This window comes from Opisthocomus hoazin, chromosome 13 (assembly GCF_030867145.1).
Source record: "Opisthocomus hoazin isolate bOpiHoa1 chromosome 13, bOpiHoa1.hap1, whole genome shotgun sequence".
Classification (NCBI taxonomy): Eukaryota; Metazoa; Chordata; class Aves; order Opisthocomiformes; family Opisthocomidae; genus Opisthocomus; species Opisthocomus hoazin.
The window spans coordinates 26,910,084-26,925,246 of NC_134426.1; the positions used below are offsets into that span (position 1 = coordinate 26,910,084).

The 15,163-nt window shown below is 38.1% G+C and overlaps 1 protein-coding gene across 3 annotated transcripts; it reads right to left on the bottom strand.

The window, feature by feature from the left end:
* Positions 1-661: 661 nt before the first annotated feature.
* On the bottom strand, positions 662-15,123 carry RSRC2 (arginine and serine rich coiled-coil 2). Of its 3 annotated transcripts, XM_075434668.1 has the most exons (11): positions 15,003-15,123; positions 12,492-12,648; positions 11,844-11,887; positions 10,870-10,945; positions 9,150-9,340; positions 8,046-8,189; positions 4,231-4,353; positions 4,055-4,134; positions 3,208-3,440; positions 1,853-1,942; positions 662-1,311 (listed from the first exon to the last, which is right to left on the bottom strand). In XM_075434668.1, the coding sequence occupies exons 2-11, from the start codon at positions 12,570-12,572 to the stop codon at positions 1,132-1,134; spliced, it is 1,242 nt and encodes a 413-aa protein (XP_075290783.1). In that variant the 5' UTR covers positions 12,573-12,648; positions 15,003-15,123; the 3' UTR covers positions 662-1,131. The 3 variants fall into 3 exon arrangements, with proteins under 3 accessions (XP_075290783.1, XP_075290782.1, XP_075290784.1); XM_075434667.1 differs by lacking the exon at positions 10,870-10,945 and having other exon boundaries at positions 15,003-15,122; XM_075434669.1 differs by lacking the exons at positions 11,844-11,887; positions 12,492-12,648; positions 15,003-15,123 and having other exon boundaries at positions 9,150-9,362.
* Positions 15,124-15,163: the final 40 nt, after the last annotated feature.

Sequence of the window (15,163 nt, forward strand, 5' to 3'; positions counted from 1 at the left end):
TCCGCCCTCCGCGGGCGGGAGAGCGGCGCAGGGCACGCCGGGAGCTGCAGTTCTGCGGAGGCCGGGGGGCCCCAAAATGGGAGACCACTCGCTGCATTCCTCCTTGTTTTGGTGGGTTTTTTTTCATTCTTCATCTTCCGAGGAGGGGTGGGGAGAAAAAGAGGGCAGCAGCAGGGCGTACGACAAGAGTTATTTTTAAGGAGGCTGTCTGCAGGAAGGCAGCGTGCCCCGGAACGCAGCCGCGTGCCCGGTTAGGCACTGCCTCCTGCATTTAACATGCTCGGACCCAGCCATTCGCCTAAAACGAGCCTATATAGTGAATGTACTCAAAAAGTTAACACACTTTCCAGTGCTTTTAAATACTCAAGTATGAGCATGGGCTCTAACATCCTACCTTCCTCACCAATGGTTCTGTTATTCTCTCTCCTTACTAAGTTTGCAAATATCAAGTTGATCAAAAAAAAGAAAATTAGATCAGCATTCATCATCAGGAGTTGTGCTCCCTATCGCAAATCTCCTTATTTTAGGAAAATCCTACTTCAAAAACAAGCCAGCAAAACAACCACTCTTATTTCTGACTTCTCCAGTTTACCTGGCATCTCTCAACTGATTTCCTCAGAGTCTGGCCCAAAAGGTAACTGAATTAACATAAAGTAAGACCTTAGAGAAAAAATGTCTTTATTATTAACCAGGTTTTTTGCACTGGATTATGTGCCTATTGGCCCAGACCGCTAAATAACATCTACACAATGTTTCTTTCATGTTTCAAGAATTGAAAATAACTGTACAAGGTTAAAGTACAAAAGTACACAAGACAGTGGACACGAAATATCCATGTATGAGTTTACCCCATCTGCTGCTTGGTTTGAAAAGTAGAACTTTAACTAAAAAATACTGTCCTCCTATAGTTCTGCCAAGTTTAATGGAAGTGGGTATAACCTGATTACAACACTAACACCAGTATCACTGATCTGATATTTACAAAAAAATTGTATTTTTCAATAAATTAAAGTCAATGCAACACCCATGCAAGCTAGAATGCTAGCTTTTTGGTGAACAAGGACCCAACATTTGAACAAGAACCTTCCATAGTCCCAAACTTTAAAACTGCCTTTGTTTTTCTTCTTTTTTTCAAATTGCATCCATTCCTCGCATTGAAGATGTAAAGCCCAATCCCATTCCTCTTTGCGTATGAGTCTGTGATCTTGCCATTTCGTACTGCGCATCTAGATTTCTGAAAACCTCTTCCTGTTGTTTCAGCGTTTTGTAACTCTCCTCGTCAACAGAACTACAGCCAGCTTCATCCTCACTCTAGAAACCAGACAGAAGAGAACAAACATTAGCTGTGTAGGAAGTGGTGGTTTGTACACTACAGGTGTCTTAAACATAATCTAGGCTTTGTGGTTTTCAAAAGCTTGTAAGAATTCAAGCATTTGGTTTTATTGCTGGAACATTCTAGGGTAGTTTTCCCCTCACCGTCAAGAAACACGCAGAGGCCTTCATCCAGGCCCTTATTTCTGACTCAGTCAAATAAATGTCTCCAGTTAACTTATCTACACAACATAATACTGCTTATCAGATTATGGACACTGGTTACAGTTACCGCTGCTGTTACAGATCGTAACAGTTGCCTCGTTAGTCAGAAACATCACATAATTCTAGAATTTGAACTGAATTCCGATTTAGATGCTGCTTGTGAACTTTAATGAGAAATACTTAAAGTTATTAACTACATCAGGTAGTATCAGGTTAACTTAACATCTTCATCATTTAAGGGACACTTTAAATAAAAAAAAGAAATCGCTATCTTACAATTAATAATAAACTTAATTTCACATTCAGAACTCTTTACCTTAATGCCCATCAGCTTCCTGAATTTGACATTTTGGTCCTTGTTTCCAAAATTTAATTTTTCCCATATTTCTGCTGACTGTGATTTATCCTGTACAAGTTAAAAAAAGATGTATCACCTTTTTACGTAAGTTTCCATTAATATCACAATGCAGTAGCAAGCAAAAAAGCAGTATTAAAAATGAGCCCATTGTGTAGCACTAGCACAGTTGGAAGTAAAAGGTTCCAAGGCACATTTGACATGCCCGCAGCACCCTCACAGAAACTCTTTGTGAGCGAAGTCTACTTAACCATAGGTTTCAAAAAAAGAGGTATATACTTTACTTGGGTAGATTGTACTCATTTCCATAAACTTTGGAAACCTTGTAAGAACACATGCTTAAAATTAACTATAGAAAAAGGAATTTGCTCATTAAAATTAAGCAATATACAGCACAATTTAGGAAGAACTGCTTAGACAGCATTCAGGTTTCTTCTTCCCTCCCTTTTGCCCCCCATGTTGTCAATGCAACATGAACCAGTTTCAGTTTTTCACATCTTATGAAACAGTCTGAAAAGCGAAGTGAACTTGTTAGGTAATAAGACACATGATGACAATTAATGTAACAAACACTTTCATACTAGTACAGAGTGTCAAAAGACAAAAATACAAATATTTAAAGAGCCAATTTTTCCACACTATCAGCAAGCAAAACGTGTACTTAAGTCCAGCAACTTTTTTTTCTGAAAAAGTAACTGCCACAGGAGCCTTTTTTTAGTTGGTGGCCTTACACTTCACTAATTGCAAGACCATTTATTCAGCATAGAAGTCTGAAGGCTTATTTGTATTTATGACTTTCATTAGTGTTCGTAATGCACTACTCTACTCTGGAAAAGCTACTAGCATGGTTTGCAGTCTTGTTTTTGAAGTCTGGAATTGGACAGGATACAACAATCAAATAGAAAAATCTCTACAGGCACAGAAAGGAGTGGTCAATTATAGTTTCTACAGCTTAGCCATCACTTCTCAGTAAACAGAGACCATCTGTAGTTGAAATTTAGTTGCAAGTTGTAGTCAAACTGACAGAATTAACATTAAGATCTAATCATATCTCTTAAGTTTTGACACTAAGGATTTTCCTAAGGCTTGTGTCACAACCATTTGTCATTGAAGGTGAGTTATCTTAGTTATCTACTGAAGGCTAGTTATCTTAGTCCTTTCACTCCTAAAGTTTTACCTTGGGCTGTTAACAGGGAAGCTGCATAACAGGTATGAAGATAATTTTGCTGGAAATAACGTTAATAAGCATCCATAAACTGTCTGAGAGCAAGATGTTTCCAAACAACTTTTATGGAAGTAAGAAAAGACAACATTACCCCTTCCTTTTTGCCTTGCCAAAGCATCTTCCGCTTCTTCTCTTGCTCAGCAAATTTCATTGGATTCACTGCCGCTGGGTTATAATAGCTGGGTACAGCTATTCCAGTCTCTGCTAGTGCTTTTGCTTGTAGTGCTGCCATTTGAGCTGCCATTGCTATCTGAGGAGTTACTTGTGTTCCCGATGCCAGAAGAGCAGCAACGTTAATAACAGAACCTCCAGTGGCTGCAGCAGCTGAACAACAAAGGTAACTTGTGATCAGACAATAACTTCAGACTTCTCTGAAACTAAAAAGACCCCACAACAACAAACCCAACACCCCCACAAAAACTCAAACAAAAAAGCCCCCCAAACACTTAATCAGAAATAAACTGAAAATGGCTGAAGAACAAATGCATGATAAAATACACTTTACTTGTAAATCAAGAAACAAATCTCTAGTAGTTTTAGTAAACCAGAACTGAAAGAAAAACTAATGTAATTCATGCTTCTACATACCCCTAAGCTAGTAACAGCTTTCAAACCCTTGTTTAATGATGCATAAAGGAAGGGTCCAATGAACATCACAAATTCATTTACCAGCCTAACATACATTTTTGTTGTATACTCAGCAAGTGATAAGAAATCCTGATCATTTTTGTTGGGAATTTTGTGTTTCTTATTTTTTGGTTTTGTTTTTTCAAACATTTCCTAGTTGTAATTGTGATTCTTACATATGGACCAAGTTAACTGTACAAGAAAGACAACCTGCACATCTGTCAGACACGACTGTAGCACTCAGCACATAAGCCTACCCCATCTTCCACTCACGCTATTGTTTAGGAATTAATATAATATACATGGATTACCTGCAGCCATTTCCTGCTGTTTCTGTTTTTCAACCATTTCTTTTTCTCTCTGTTCTTGCAGTTTCTTTGCTCTTTCCAGTCTAGAAGTACACGAGAACAGAAATATTTAGACATGCAAAATCAACAGCAGTGGCTCATTTATGTAACATATCATTGAAATTGTAACAATTTCTGACCTTCTGGCTAATGCTTCCTGTGCATCCATAGCTGTGTTTCGTCCTCGAAAAGGCGGTGGACTCGGACTCCGGCTATGACTCCTGCTGAACCTTCGGGGCTTTTCAATTCTTTTCTTTCGCTCTCTGTAACCAAATTCAACAGAGTTGCTAAAACAATGAAGGTACTTATATATACCTTAACATTTCATAAAGTATTTGATTACAATTCTGAAAAATTGCTTAATGATCAATTTGGAGAGCTCTCAAGAACAGCTTTCACACAGATTATACTAGAACAGTGTAACAGCCACACCTGCCTTGTAACAAGACAGCTAAAACTGAACATTTCCAACTGCAAGATGTAACAGAACATGTAATTCTGAGTATTCATTTATCCTCTTAAACTTAGTGTTGAGAACAAATAGATCTGCTCTAGAGATTATCACTCTAAAACCTGACAAGAAAAAACATCGTCTAACTTTCGGTAAAGCCAACTGCAAGAAAACTGTAAAATGGATCAAGTTGCAAGAATGCTTTAATACCACAAAAGACCTCACAGCACTATAATTATGTTAAAAGTGAGCATTTTGAAAAGGTCCCATTTAAAAACTGGAATAGTACCCAGGGAAGTGACAATCTCTTCCCTCTGCACACTCTTCACTAAATGTGCTTTGGATGACTTTGAGGGAGGCTATCAAGCTAAATGGAAGAGCTGGTTTAAACATTTATTTATCACAGGTTTGCTCTTGAGAAGGACAGTACTGTGTAGAGAACTATGAAGCATGCATTATCTGGAGCCTGACAATCTAAAAAGAACCCAGTTAAAATATATTTAAGCAAAATGCCAAAATATTCAGTTCAATTCTCTTTTAGTGATCTTCTCCCCACCTTCTCCCAAGTTGCTCTTACTATATATAAATCTAGTCCCATCGAAGCAACAGCCGCTCAAAATACACATATGAAGTAGTATCAGCAGTATCTCTCTTTGCCTGGATCATTAGTATCCACATGACAAGAGATAAGGGTTTACCCCTGTTTAAGCGTCTGACACTGATGTTTTAAACAAAGAAGTCACAGATACTGGAAGTCTCCAACAAAGCTTAAATTACAGGAGGTACCACTCATATTTTTCCCAGATTTGCCATAAACAGTAAGTTGAGATGCACAGAGATGTTTCTGCAGCATTTTATACTTTAATGTTGTTATCAACCATTTGATAAAATAGCTAACTTGGCAACAGCCACTTTAAATGGCACTGAGATATTCTGTTTCTTCTGTTTGCAACTTGGGCAGCATCTACAAACATCATGAAACGTAGGATGAAGTTACAAAAAGAGATCCTTGTTTACATGACAAATCTGGTAGAATACAAAGGAGGCGAGACTTATCTTTTCATAGAAGATGACAAGATGCAGATTCAGGCACTGGGAAGTGACAGATCTGCATTCCTGAGATAAGATGTAATGCATGTTTCAAAGATACCCATGCTGACTATTGTAGTTTGGTCTTGTCTTTGGTCTGATGCTTTATTGCTGGTAAACATTAAGGAAATAAATATTTGAGCTTTTGTATTTAAGTATTTCCATTTGAAACAAGCAGATGGTGTCATGTTTTCCACCTAGCATTTAATCAGAGCAATGCCACAAAAGAACTGCCAGGATGGTCTACATGCTCACAGAACAAAAAGATTACTTTAAATGCTAGTGAGGACAGGTAATTTGAAAAGGTGAACTGGAGATTATGCAAAGAACCATCAAGAGAAGGTCAAACTCTACTATTTACAGACACTTCTGTCATAGCCTGTTAACTGCAACACAACAAATACTGCATTTCACGAACACAGTTGAGTTTTAACAGGGTAGGTTTATCTGGCTTGTGAAGAGTTTTCCTTGAGGCTTGTCTCATAATTTTCTTTCCAAAGGCTTCACCTGAGCCCAGAACTTGATGAAGTGTTCTAGCTACTGTTAAGAAAAGACTTTTGCCTCGCTTATTTTCCTTCTCTAGGATTTGCGAGACAAAAACAGTACTTAAAAGAAATGGATTCCTGCAGTATGTCCATCACTACCCAACAAGGCATGTTTCCAGTTGAAGAAATCGCTAAGCTCCCCTTCTTTTTCTTCCCACATTTACTGCTCTGTTTCAGGTAATCCAAATTCCACTGCAGAAGCAAAAAACTATTCCGGGAGCTGAAGTTTTCACGGAGCCATTAAACACAAAATGTTCAAAGCGACTTTTAAAAACAGTAAGTGCACACCATCTATAACAATTGGGAATAACAGGGAACTGAAGCTTTACACATCACACTGAAGGTGGCTTAAGTACCAGTAAATGTAAGTAATATGTATACCAATTGAAGACCCAGCTCTACTCACCCCAGCTGAAAGTCTGGTAGAAAGTGAGCGCCAAAATAAAATATGACACAAACCATGCAATTCAACTAGTTCTTCAAAAAGGTAAGTCTTCTTAACAGTTTCACAAGTGATGTTGTAGCATTATATGAGAGTGCTATATTCTTAAGTCTCCAACGATCCACCGTAACGTTGAGCAGTCATAAGCGACTTCTGCACCCTTTAAATATGCAATTTTAAATACTCTAGTGAAAATACTACTAAATCAACTGGAACACTGGCAACACTTTCTTGGGAGCTCTGAAGGGACACCACTTTGCATTCAAACTACTTGTTTTACTTTAAACACTTCGGAAGGAAAACACACAGCCATAGGAGTCAGGTAATCACATTTCAGCTTACTCATTCAGAAAAATCCTACAGGGCATTAAGAATGCAAAGGTGACACATACAAACAGACTCAGAAATCTACACCAAAATACTGAATGATTCATCAGTATTGGAAAATATTAACTTCTATACAGTGATGAAAACCTCAACTTCACCATAAAAAAAAGGTAAAGCATGGATCTCAACTCCATCAAACGGAGTCAGAATAAGCCAGTACGTGTCTAGCCAGAGCGTTTCAGTCTGTGCTTCTAGAATTTAAGTTTAATGAAGAAATGGAAGCACCCAAGACAGGGAGAAAAATTAACATGGTAAATATTCTCATGCTGAACTTGACAAAAAGAAGTTGGTAACCACCAACACAGCACAGTACAGTTCACCTGACTCAAAATTCACCTGAACACTACACTGACTGCGCCAGTTCACAGACAAGACAAATTTTTAAATGAACTTTGTGAAGCTGACCAGGATTAGCTTCTGATCAGCGTACCTGCTCTAACAGCCAATGATTCCCAGTTAAAACTTCCCTTTTATGATATATACAAAAGCAAGAAGAAGAGATAAATACAATAGTATTTTTAAAGCAATGCTTTGCCAACCACACTACTCTTGTATCAAACAAATGAAAGGGTTAGTGTATCTTATTCTTCAGTTCTTCCCCTTTAAATATCATTTAAATACTCTATTTAAAATAGTATATTTACTTGTGGTGTAAGAAACCAAAAAGAGCTTGAACTGTGGTAATTATTACTACTCAAAATACTAAGTTACTTTCCTTCTACTTTATCAGTCAAGAGTTCTAAAATGGCGGTTTTGTAAGATACCCACAAAATAACTAACTATGTATTTCTAATTGCTAACAAGAAATCATGGTATGAATGAATCTGAGACACTTAAGCTGTCTAGGACAGATGTTTCTGTAAACGTATGCACACCACCCAGTCCTTAACCCGCTGTATCAATACAGCTGAAAAAAGCCAAATACATTTAGTTACACTGAATAGACATTAACTGGCAAATCCATCATTCTTCTATATATCAACCTGCCACAGAACATTAACCATACACCACCACTAAGTAAGTACAGAAGTTAACACTTACCTGCTTCTACTCCTACTTCTGCTTTTACTTCTGCTTCTATGTCTGTGTCTAGATCTTGATCTAGAACGAGATCTTACACGTCGTTTTCTTTCTCTGCTGCGAGACCGGGATTTTTTCCTATCACGACTTCTACTACGATGACGTCTGAAACACATGACCCAAATTCTTACATATATTCTCACATTTAAATTCAGCTTCTACTAAAGGACAGGTTTGTCACCACAGGGCAAAATGCATCAGGCAGGGTGGGGAGACTACACACGGAAGAGTTCATGCCTGGAACAGTTCAAGTTGTAAGACTAGGAGATGAAATGGGAAAGGATCCAAACACTACCACCAGCCACAACAGACAAGTCAGTTTATGCAGAGTTTACATAAACAATCATACTCATCAATATAGCTATTTTTAGTTGTTCATTAAAGTATCTCAAAACAAACACTAATCTGAATGCAGGAATCTTAAATTCAAGGCAATAAAACTCTCCGCCTCCCCATGGTATTCCAATACCTTAGGTAAGAGATGCCCAAATTTCAGCTTGTGTGTCATGCACAGTCCCTCAGCATATCATTAGCTGAAGCCTGTACCTTGCTATCTTGTTTGCTACAGATCCCTCAGCTAGGAGCAGAGCTGGCTGAAAAGTTCCACCGGCAGCAACCTGTTCGTCCCAAGCAATTCTTCTACCGTGAGAGTGTGCCACCTAGGTGGCCTGTCACACAGGGAGGCTTGGACAGCATTGTCTCTCAGTAAGCCTTCGATTTAGGAGGTAAATAGCCATGACATTGCTAAGGTGTATCTTCTTTCCCATCACTGACAACAGGGAACATTTAATACACTTTATTTATAAATTTTCTGTACTAGTTGTTAAAAACATGAGGCAGATCACCTATATAAAGCCATAGAGATATCTGGTACTTTTACTCAGAACCAATCTGAAAAAAAAGTAGTGGCAAACGCACTACCCAATGAAAACTGAAACACACAATACAAACTGATGATTTAAAGAGCGTCAGTAATGTAAAGGAGTTGTACTTCAGAAGTCTACACAATTCCCAAACATTGCTTCTGCGAATGCACTTAAAGAATAATAATGTAAAACAACTTACCTTTCACGAGACCTGGATCGTGAATGACTCCTCCCTCTTGATGACTTTCTCTCTTTGCGTTTATGTCTATCCTCACCATTTTCAGATGAATTTAGGCTCTCTCTTCCTTTGTCAGAAGAATGTTCTTTGTCATTGTGGTCTTCGGATTTGTGCTTCTTGGAGGACTTCTCTTTGGATTCATGTCTTCTTGCCTGTTTTAAGAAGAAGTTGGTTCTTTCAGGAAAATAGTGCAACAAAGAGAGTTAGTATGGGCATCAGAAGATAAAAAATGATAAGCTGTGATGCAACATTAGTAACCTTAGGAGTGTGACTCAATCATGAGTGATAGCTATTTTACCTAATGCCACCAACTAACCAAAGTTGCAAATTCACGCTAGAATTTTTACCCCTTCTCCCTCCTCCCCACTGTCTAAAGGATTTCTATAACATCCATCAAGGTATCTTTACAGTATTTTCATGTAAGAGTTCATAGCATTGTAACAAAAACAGCTGTCATTCTCAGTTACTGTCTGCATTCCAAACACATAGTAAGTACCTATCTTTAAGTACCTGTCAATTTATGGATATGCATATATACACGTACTGACATTTTTAATGAATATTTAATATTTGACAAAGTCTACCATGTAGAAAGTTACTAAAATACATATACAGTTGCAGACATATACTATTTTGCTTTTAGAACTAAAATAATTTTCTATCCATCATTAGACAATTCTTAGAGCAAAACTCTCTTCAGTCAGTGACTTCCAACAGTCTTTAAAAAGCAAAGTTTTAAGTTACATGGTTGACATCCCATTTTTAGTATTTAAAACTAACATGCATCTCTGAGACCTCCCATAGTAGTTTTAAATTAAAGATATGCTGCTCCACTATACCGCAATTTCTTCCTGCAGTGCCTCTTAAAAAAAGATTCCTTTTTATAGCCGCAATGCCAAAAATACTTAGCAAGGTCAGGCCTGATTTTTGCCAGTGTTTTCCTTAGAGACTAAGTCATGACATCACCACCTTTTCTTAAGATATCCAGTTTATTCATTTCAGACTAAAACCAAATTCTTCAGAGGTTTTTTTTTGCTTATCTAAATGTGTTAACTACTCATAAAACCTTTCCTAGAATCATAGCGCTCTCTCAAAAGAAAGAATTCTGAAGATGCTATAAATTAGCTTATACGCACTTATCCAAGTCTTTCTAACTCCTTATTAATATATATCAATTTTTAAATATATTTGATTATAGTTCAAGTATATAACAATGCTCTTCTTCCTGGTTTTACAGTATTTTATTAACTCATTGAATAAGCAGGTGCTACATAAAAACACATCTTAAGTTTGAGATGTTACCTGTACATTTAAATATGTAATTACATAAGTAGTTATTCTGATGTATGTATTAAAAGAATTACTGATATTCAGTATTTAGTCTACAAAGAGCTTTGTCTTGCAAATGAACTAAACCAGTACATCTACTGTGGCACATTATTCCTCATCTGTTCACTCTGTGAAACTTAGAAACTGTTAAATAGAGTAAGATTAGATCCAAGAGCATGGCAAAACACTGGACATAATTTTAAGCGAAGACTTCTAAAGACGTTTTCTTTTTCTAAAAAAAAAAAATAAAAATCACATCTTCCTGGCACACACTTAGTAACAAACCACCATTATATCCCATAACGGTTTTTTATTTTTAAGGGAAATATGAGTTTGAATGACTAATAGTTACCTTATCATGAAGTAGGCTTATAATTTTGCTATGAGTCTGCAGCGTCTTCAGTTCAGTCTCTTCGCGCATTAGCACGCTGAGTATGATTTATTATAGAAATGTTATCATGTGAGCTAAACAATATATTCAATTTCACAAAAACTCTCCTAGATCATTTTTCCTTTTTTTTTTTTTTTTCCTCCTTTTTTAAACAGAGCTTCCATTGCAACAGGGGAAGGAGAAGTTCCTGACCCAGGTTTTAAAGTTAAAAGTCCCTCATCTGACCCAGCCTGCTATTGCCACACACGGCTTAAGCATCTCTGTGACTATTTCAATACTCTTGGTTTGCTCATTTCATTTCTTCTCTGGCTTTTAAGCCAGTTATTTTCAAGGTGTTATAGATGCTGTCTATATATATATATGTATATATATATATGGACATGTATTTAAGAAAAAGAGACAGCCGTCTGACATTTTGCTGCTACTGTCATGTTTCCAGCTGACTTAGCTTGTTTGTCAAGCTATGACAGTCTTTACAATTAAGGGATGCAATAAACAGAGCTCGGTCAGGTGGGGAATTATTTTTAATATAGTTAAGTAGATGGGTATGTATCATTGCAAGTCCTGAACATTGGCCAGGAATAAAGCCACCCAAGGCTCTTAGTTAATGGAAGCTCTGTGAAAGTCATCAAGAACACCACTCTATTTCTCCACATGAATTCTTTCTTTTCGCTGTTTCCACAAAAAAAAAAAAAAAGAAATCAAGTTACTAGTTTCTGAAAGCATTTTTCTATAAAACTATTACCTTGTCAACATGATGGCTGCAATCATGCTTCACTATGAAACGATCTCCATATCCATTCTAAGCTTAAAGTTTCCAATTTCTTGTACTTACCATAGAGTCATTTACATAGGTTTACACATATGCACATTACTATAAGATACTTTTAAAGATGTATTGTACAATTACCTAAACACTACAAAGTGTTAATTACCTCTTTGCTTCTGCTCCGGCTTCTGTGTTTTCTTCCTTCAGCATCTGCAGAAGAAAACATTTATTGTTATTCACCTAGTTCAAGGGGAGATCAGCTTGCTATAATCTTTCTAGCTCCTTTCAGTTATTTCACCCCTCAAAAGTCAAGAATAGAGATTTAGAAAACAAGCAGCACTATTCAAACATCTAGTGCAGAATGCAAACTCTAGCTGTTATTTCCAGTTTTTTGCTTGCATTTTCTTAAAGCTCTGAAAGTGAAAAACTAGCTCATGTCATACTCCAGTCACATTCTTCAGCCAGGTAACCTCATTTTTGTTACAACCATGTGAAAGTATCCCAATCTAAGCATATGTAATTAAAAATGAAAATAAAGTAGCATGGTTTTGTCTCTGGTGTTGTGTCCCCTCTCCCTTCCCTGAACACTGGAAAGACCTTTTTCCTTAGCACTTCTATCATTAGAATTGAAAAGTTTCAATATAACACATTTAAGATACAAAATCAAATTTAGCAGCTTCATTTTTTCCCAGTTCTAACAAGTTATTAGAGCTTAATCTGTGTATTTTTTTCTGAAACAGCTTTAAAGAGATTTCAGTTCTACAAGTATACACCAGAACAGTACTAAGTAACTTTGCTTATAGGAAGACCATACCTGACTTCCGTCTTCTTTCCCTTGATCGTGAGCGTGATCTTGAATAATGATGCTTTGATGTTCTGGGAGAACTAGAGGCATCTGATTGTTCCTTTTTCTTCTCTCTTTCTGGAGAGGACTTTTCTGGGGCTACACCATCTCGTTCTGTATCACTACCCTACACATGAAGACAGAATGTTTAAAAACCAAAAAACCCAAGACTGAAGAAAAACTATTTACTTAGTACTTCCTCTGAAGTCACATTTAAAATTATTTTCTGTAAAGACAATCTCGTGCACAGCCATCCCATTATTAGTTAGGCAATAGCTCGACAGACTTGCAGTGACCTGTGTAAGTGCATACAGACTGATTTTTCAAGACTTTATTATAAAGAGAACTAATACATCGTAACATTTTGCTCTCCTGCTACATTAGACTGCACTTTACTTATTCCACGCACTTTTGAGAATATCAGTAAGAGTAAACTGACCCACAGTTTTATTTGCAATAAGAATAAGACACATGAAAACCTCTCAAATGCTGACTTACATTACTTTGAAAACAAAGCAGCTAGGTTTTCTTAAACCACAACAGATATTACAGACTGTCATTAATATATTGTGTATTAATGGAAGACTTTCTTCCTAATGTGCTACAAATAAATATTTGGATTTATTTTTCTGCTACTACTGTTTAGCCTGCCCAATTCTTTATTCATTTGCATCTGTACAAAGACACCTCTGTAGTAAAATCTCTATAAGAGTGAGAGATAAAGCAGCTGTTCACTTCTGCATTCGCATGGTATACTGATATCTAGTTCAAAACACACCAGCATATGGACAAAACCACTGACCACTTAAGACTGCATCTGTAGCAGAGTTTTAACTACTCTCAAGTAACACTTCTGCGTACTATTGATACACCACCCACCATCCTGAAAACTTTAGAATATTAGATAAAGAGTAGGAACTGACTCCCCTATTAGCGACCTTAGCAATCACAATCCTTGGCATTCCACATCTATCTATCATTTGCTTATCTACACTTCCCCTCCTTCTACTCAGTCCCTCCTTCCTTCACCTAAGGTTTCCAAAAGATTCAGCATGAAGCAGTTGCAAAGGAGTTTTGAGATTTCTATAAATTTACATTTCAAAGTTACTTGAGAAGGGCAAGGCGAATACCAGCTAACAGTCTAAGTTAACTACATTTTTAAACACAGTAGTCAACTAAAATTGAACCTACTATCACATTTTCCAAGGCTACCAGTCACATGATTTATACACATTGCTACTCATTAACACCCTTGTGCACTGCACCTTGGAGAAATCTCTCAGCTCTACAAAAACAGACAGTAAAAACAGGCTCAGACTTCAACGAGACCATTCTCAGTTCTTACAAGTACATGAAGAGTGGCCACAGGCCCACAGTTCCACTGAACAAGCCCCTCACCTACTACTTCTGAGGAACCTCACCAATAGTGCCTGTAATCTAGGTGCAAAACTACAAGTCTGTAATTCTTCAAGCCCTTTACAGAAAAAAATTATCTTATTCTTAACAGGTTAAGTTACGTAAACTGAAAAAGCATCATTAAAAAACCAAAAGGATTAATTTTCTCCAGAAGTTTATGGTCCTCCTGTTCTGTTCCACCACTGGTCAAACTTTCAAGACAAGAGCTTAAAATACAACGTGCTTAAAGTCAGCTCTCAAGAGCTGTATCACTTTAGAGTCTGTGGTGTACTTGGTTTGGGGTTTTTTTTCTGCATTCAAGACTACTTAATAACTTTTGAAAACAATTAACCACATCAGGTTTGATAACTACACTTCTTGGTTCTTCAACTCAATCACGGGACAAATACCTTTATATGTTACCAGGCCACACAAACACCTTTACATATTACCAGGCCACACAAATTTTGGAAGAATAAAGCTACGCTCTTAGGCCATGTATGAACATAAATGGCAGTGATAACTACAGCAGAGGTGTTTCCCATCGGTATTAACCACAAAAACCGGAGTATGGGGCCAAATAATCACTGAGTGCAAGCAGACGTGCAAAACAGCAGGCTTGTGGCCAAATACAAAGAAAAATAATAGGACAGGGAAAGCTACATGAACGAAAACTAAGACCAACAGGCAGACTTATTCCCTCTTTTTCCCCTCGCAGGGAACCTGCGCCCCACAGTCCCCCTGAGAAATGCCTGCTCCTGTAGCCACAGTATTTCTCTCCCCAGCCAGGAAATTATAGGGTATCAGTTACAAAGCCTCTTTGCTTCCCTCCAAGCCCAGAGAAATGAAACAGAAACTTCTGGAAGCAGGAACAGAAGTAACTGGCGAAAAGCGGCCATCCCTTCCCCGAGGCCCATCATGGCGCCGGCAAGCGAAAGAGCGGCGGGCGCCATTTTGTCTCTCCGCGCACACGGCTCCCCGACCCAACCCTCCCCACTCACACACTCTTCCCTCCCCCCCCAACCCGTGGCAACCCCCTTCCCAGCTCGGCTCCCTCCAAAAATCCCGGCGGCGAACTCCACTCACCGCCATGACCGAACGCCCAGGACGCCGCTCCCCCCTCAGCAGCTCCTCACGAGCGGCTCAACGCCCCTCAGCAGCCGCCGTCGCGCTCGCCAACCGCGGCGACGCGCCCCACCCTCCCTCTCCCTCCAGGCGCCCGGATGTAACCGTGGGGCGGGGGAAGG

Bases quoted from the DNA above. Each gene is read 5' to 3' on its own strand.
- RSRC2 (XM_075434667.1), bottom strand. The intron at 9,341-11,843 runs GTAATTAACACT...TTCTTAAAACAG, and splicing joins GCCGGAGCAGAAGCAAAGAG to GCAAGAAGACATGAATCCAA. The intron at 1,943-3,207 runs GTAATGTTGTCT...TAACTTGTACAG, and splicing joins GGCAAGGCAAAAAGGAAGGG to GATAAATCACAGTCAGCAGA.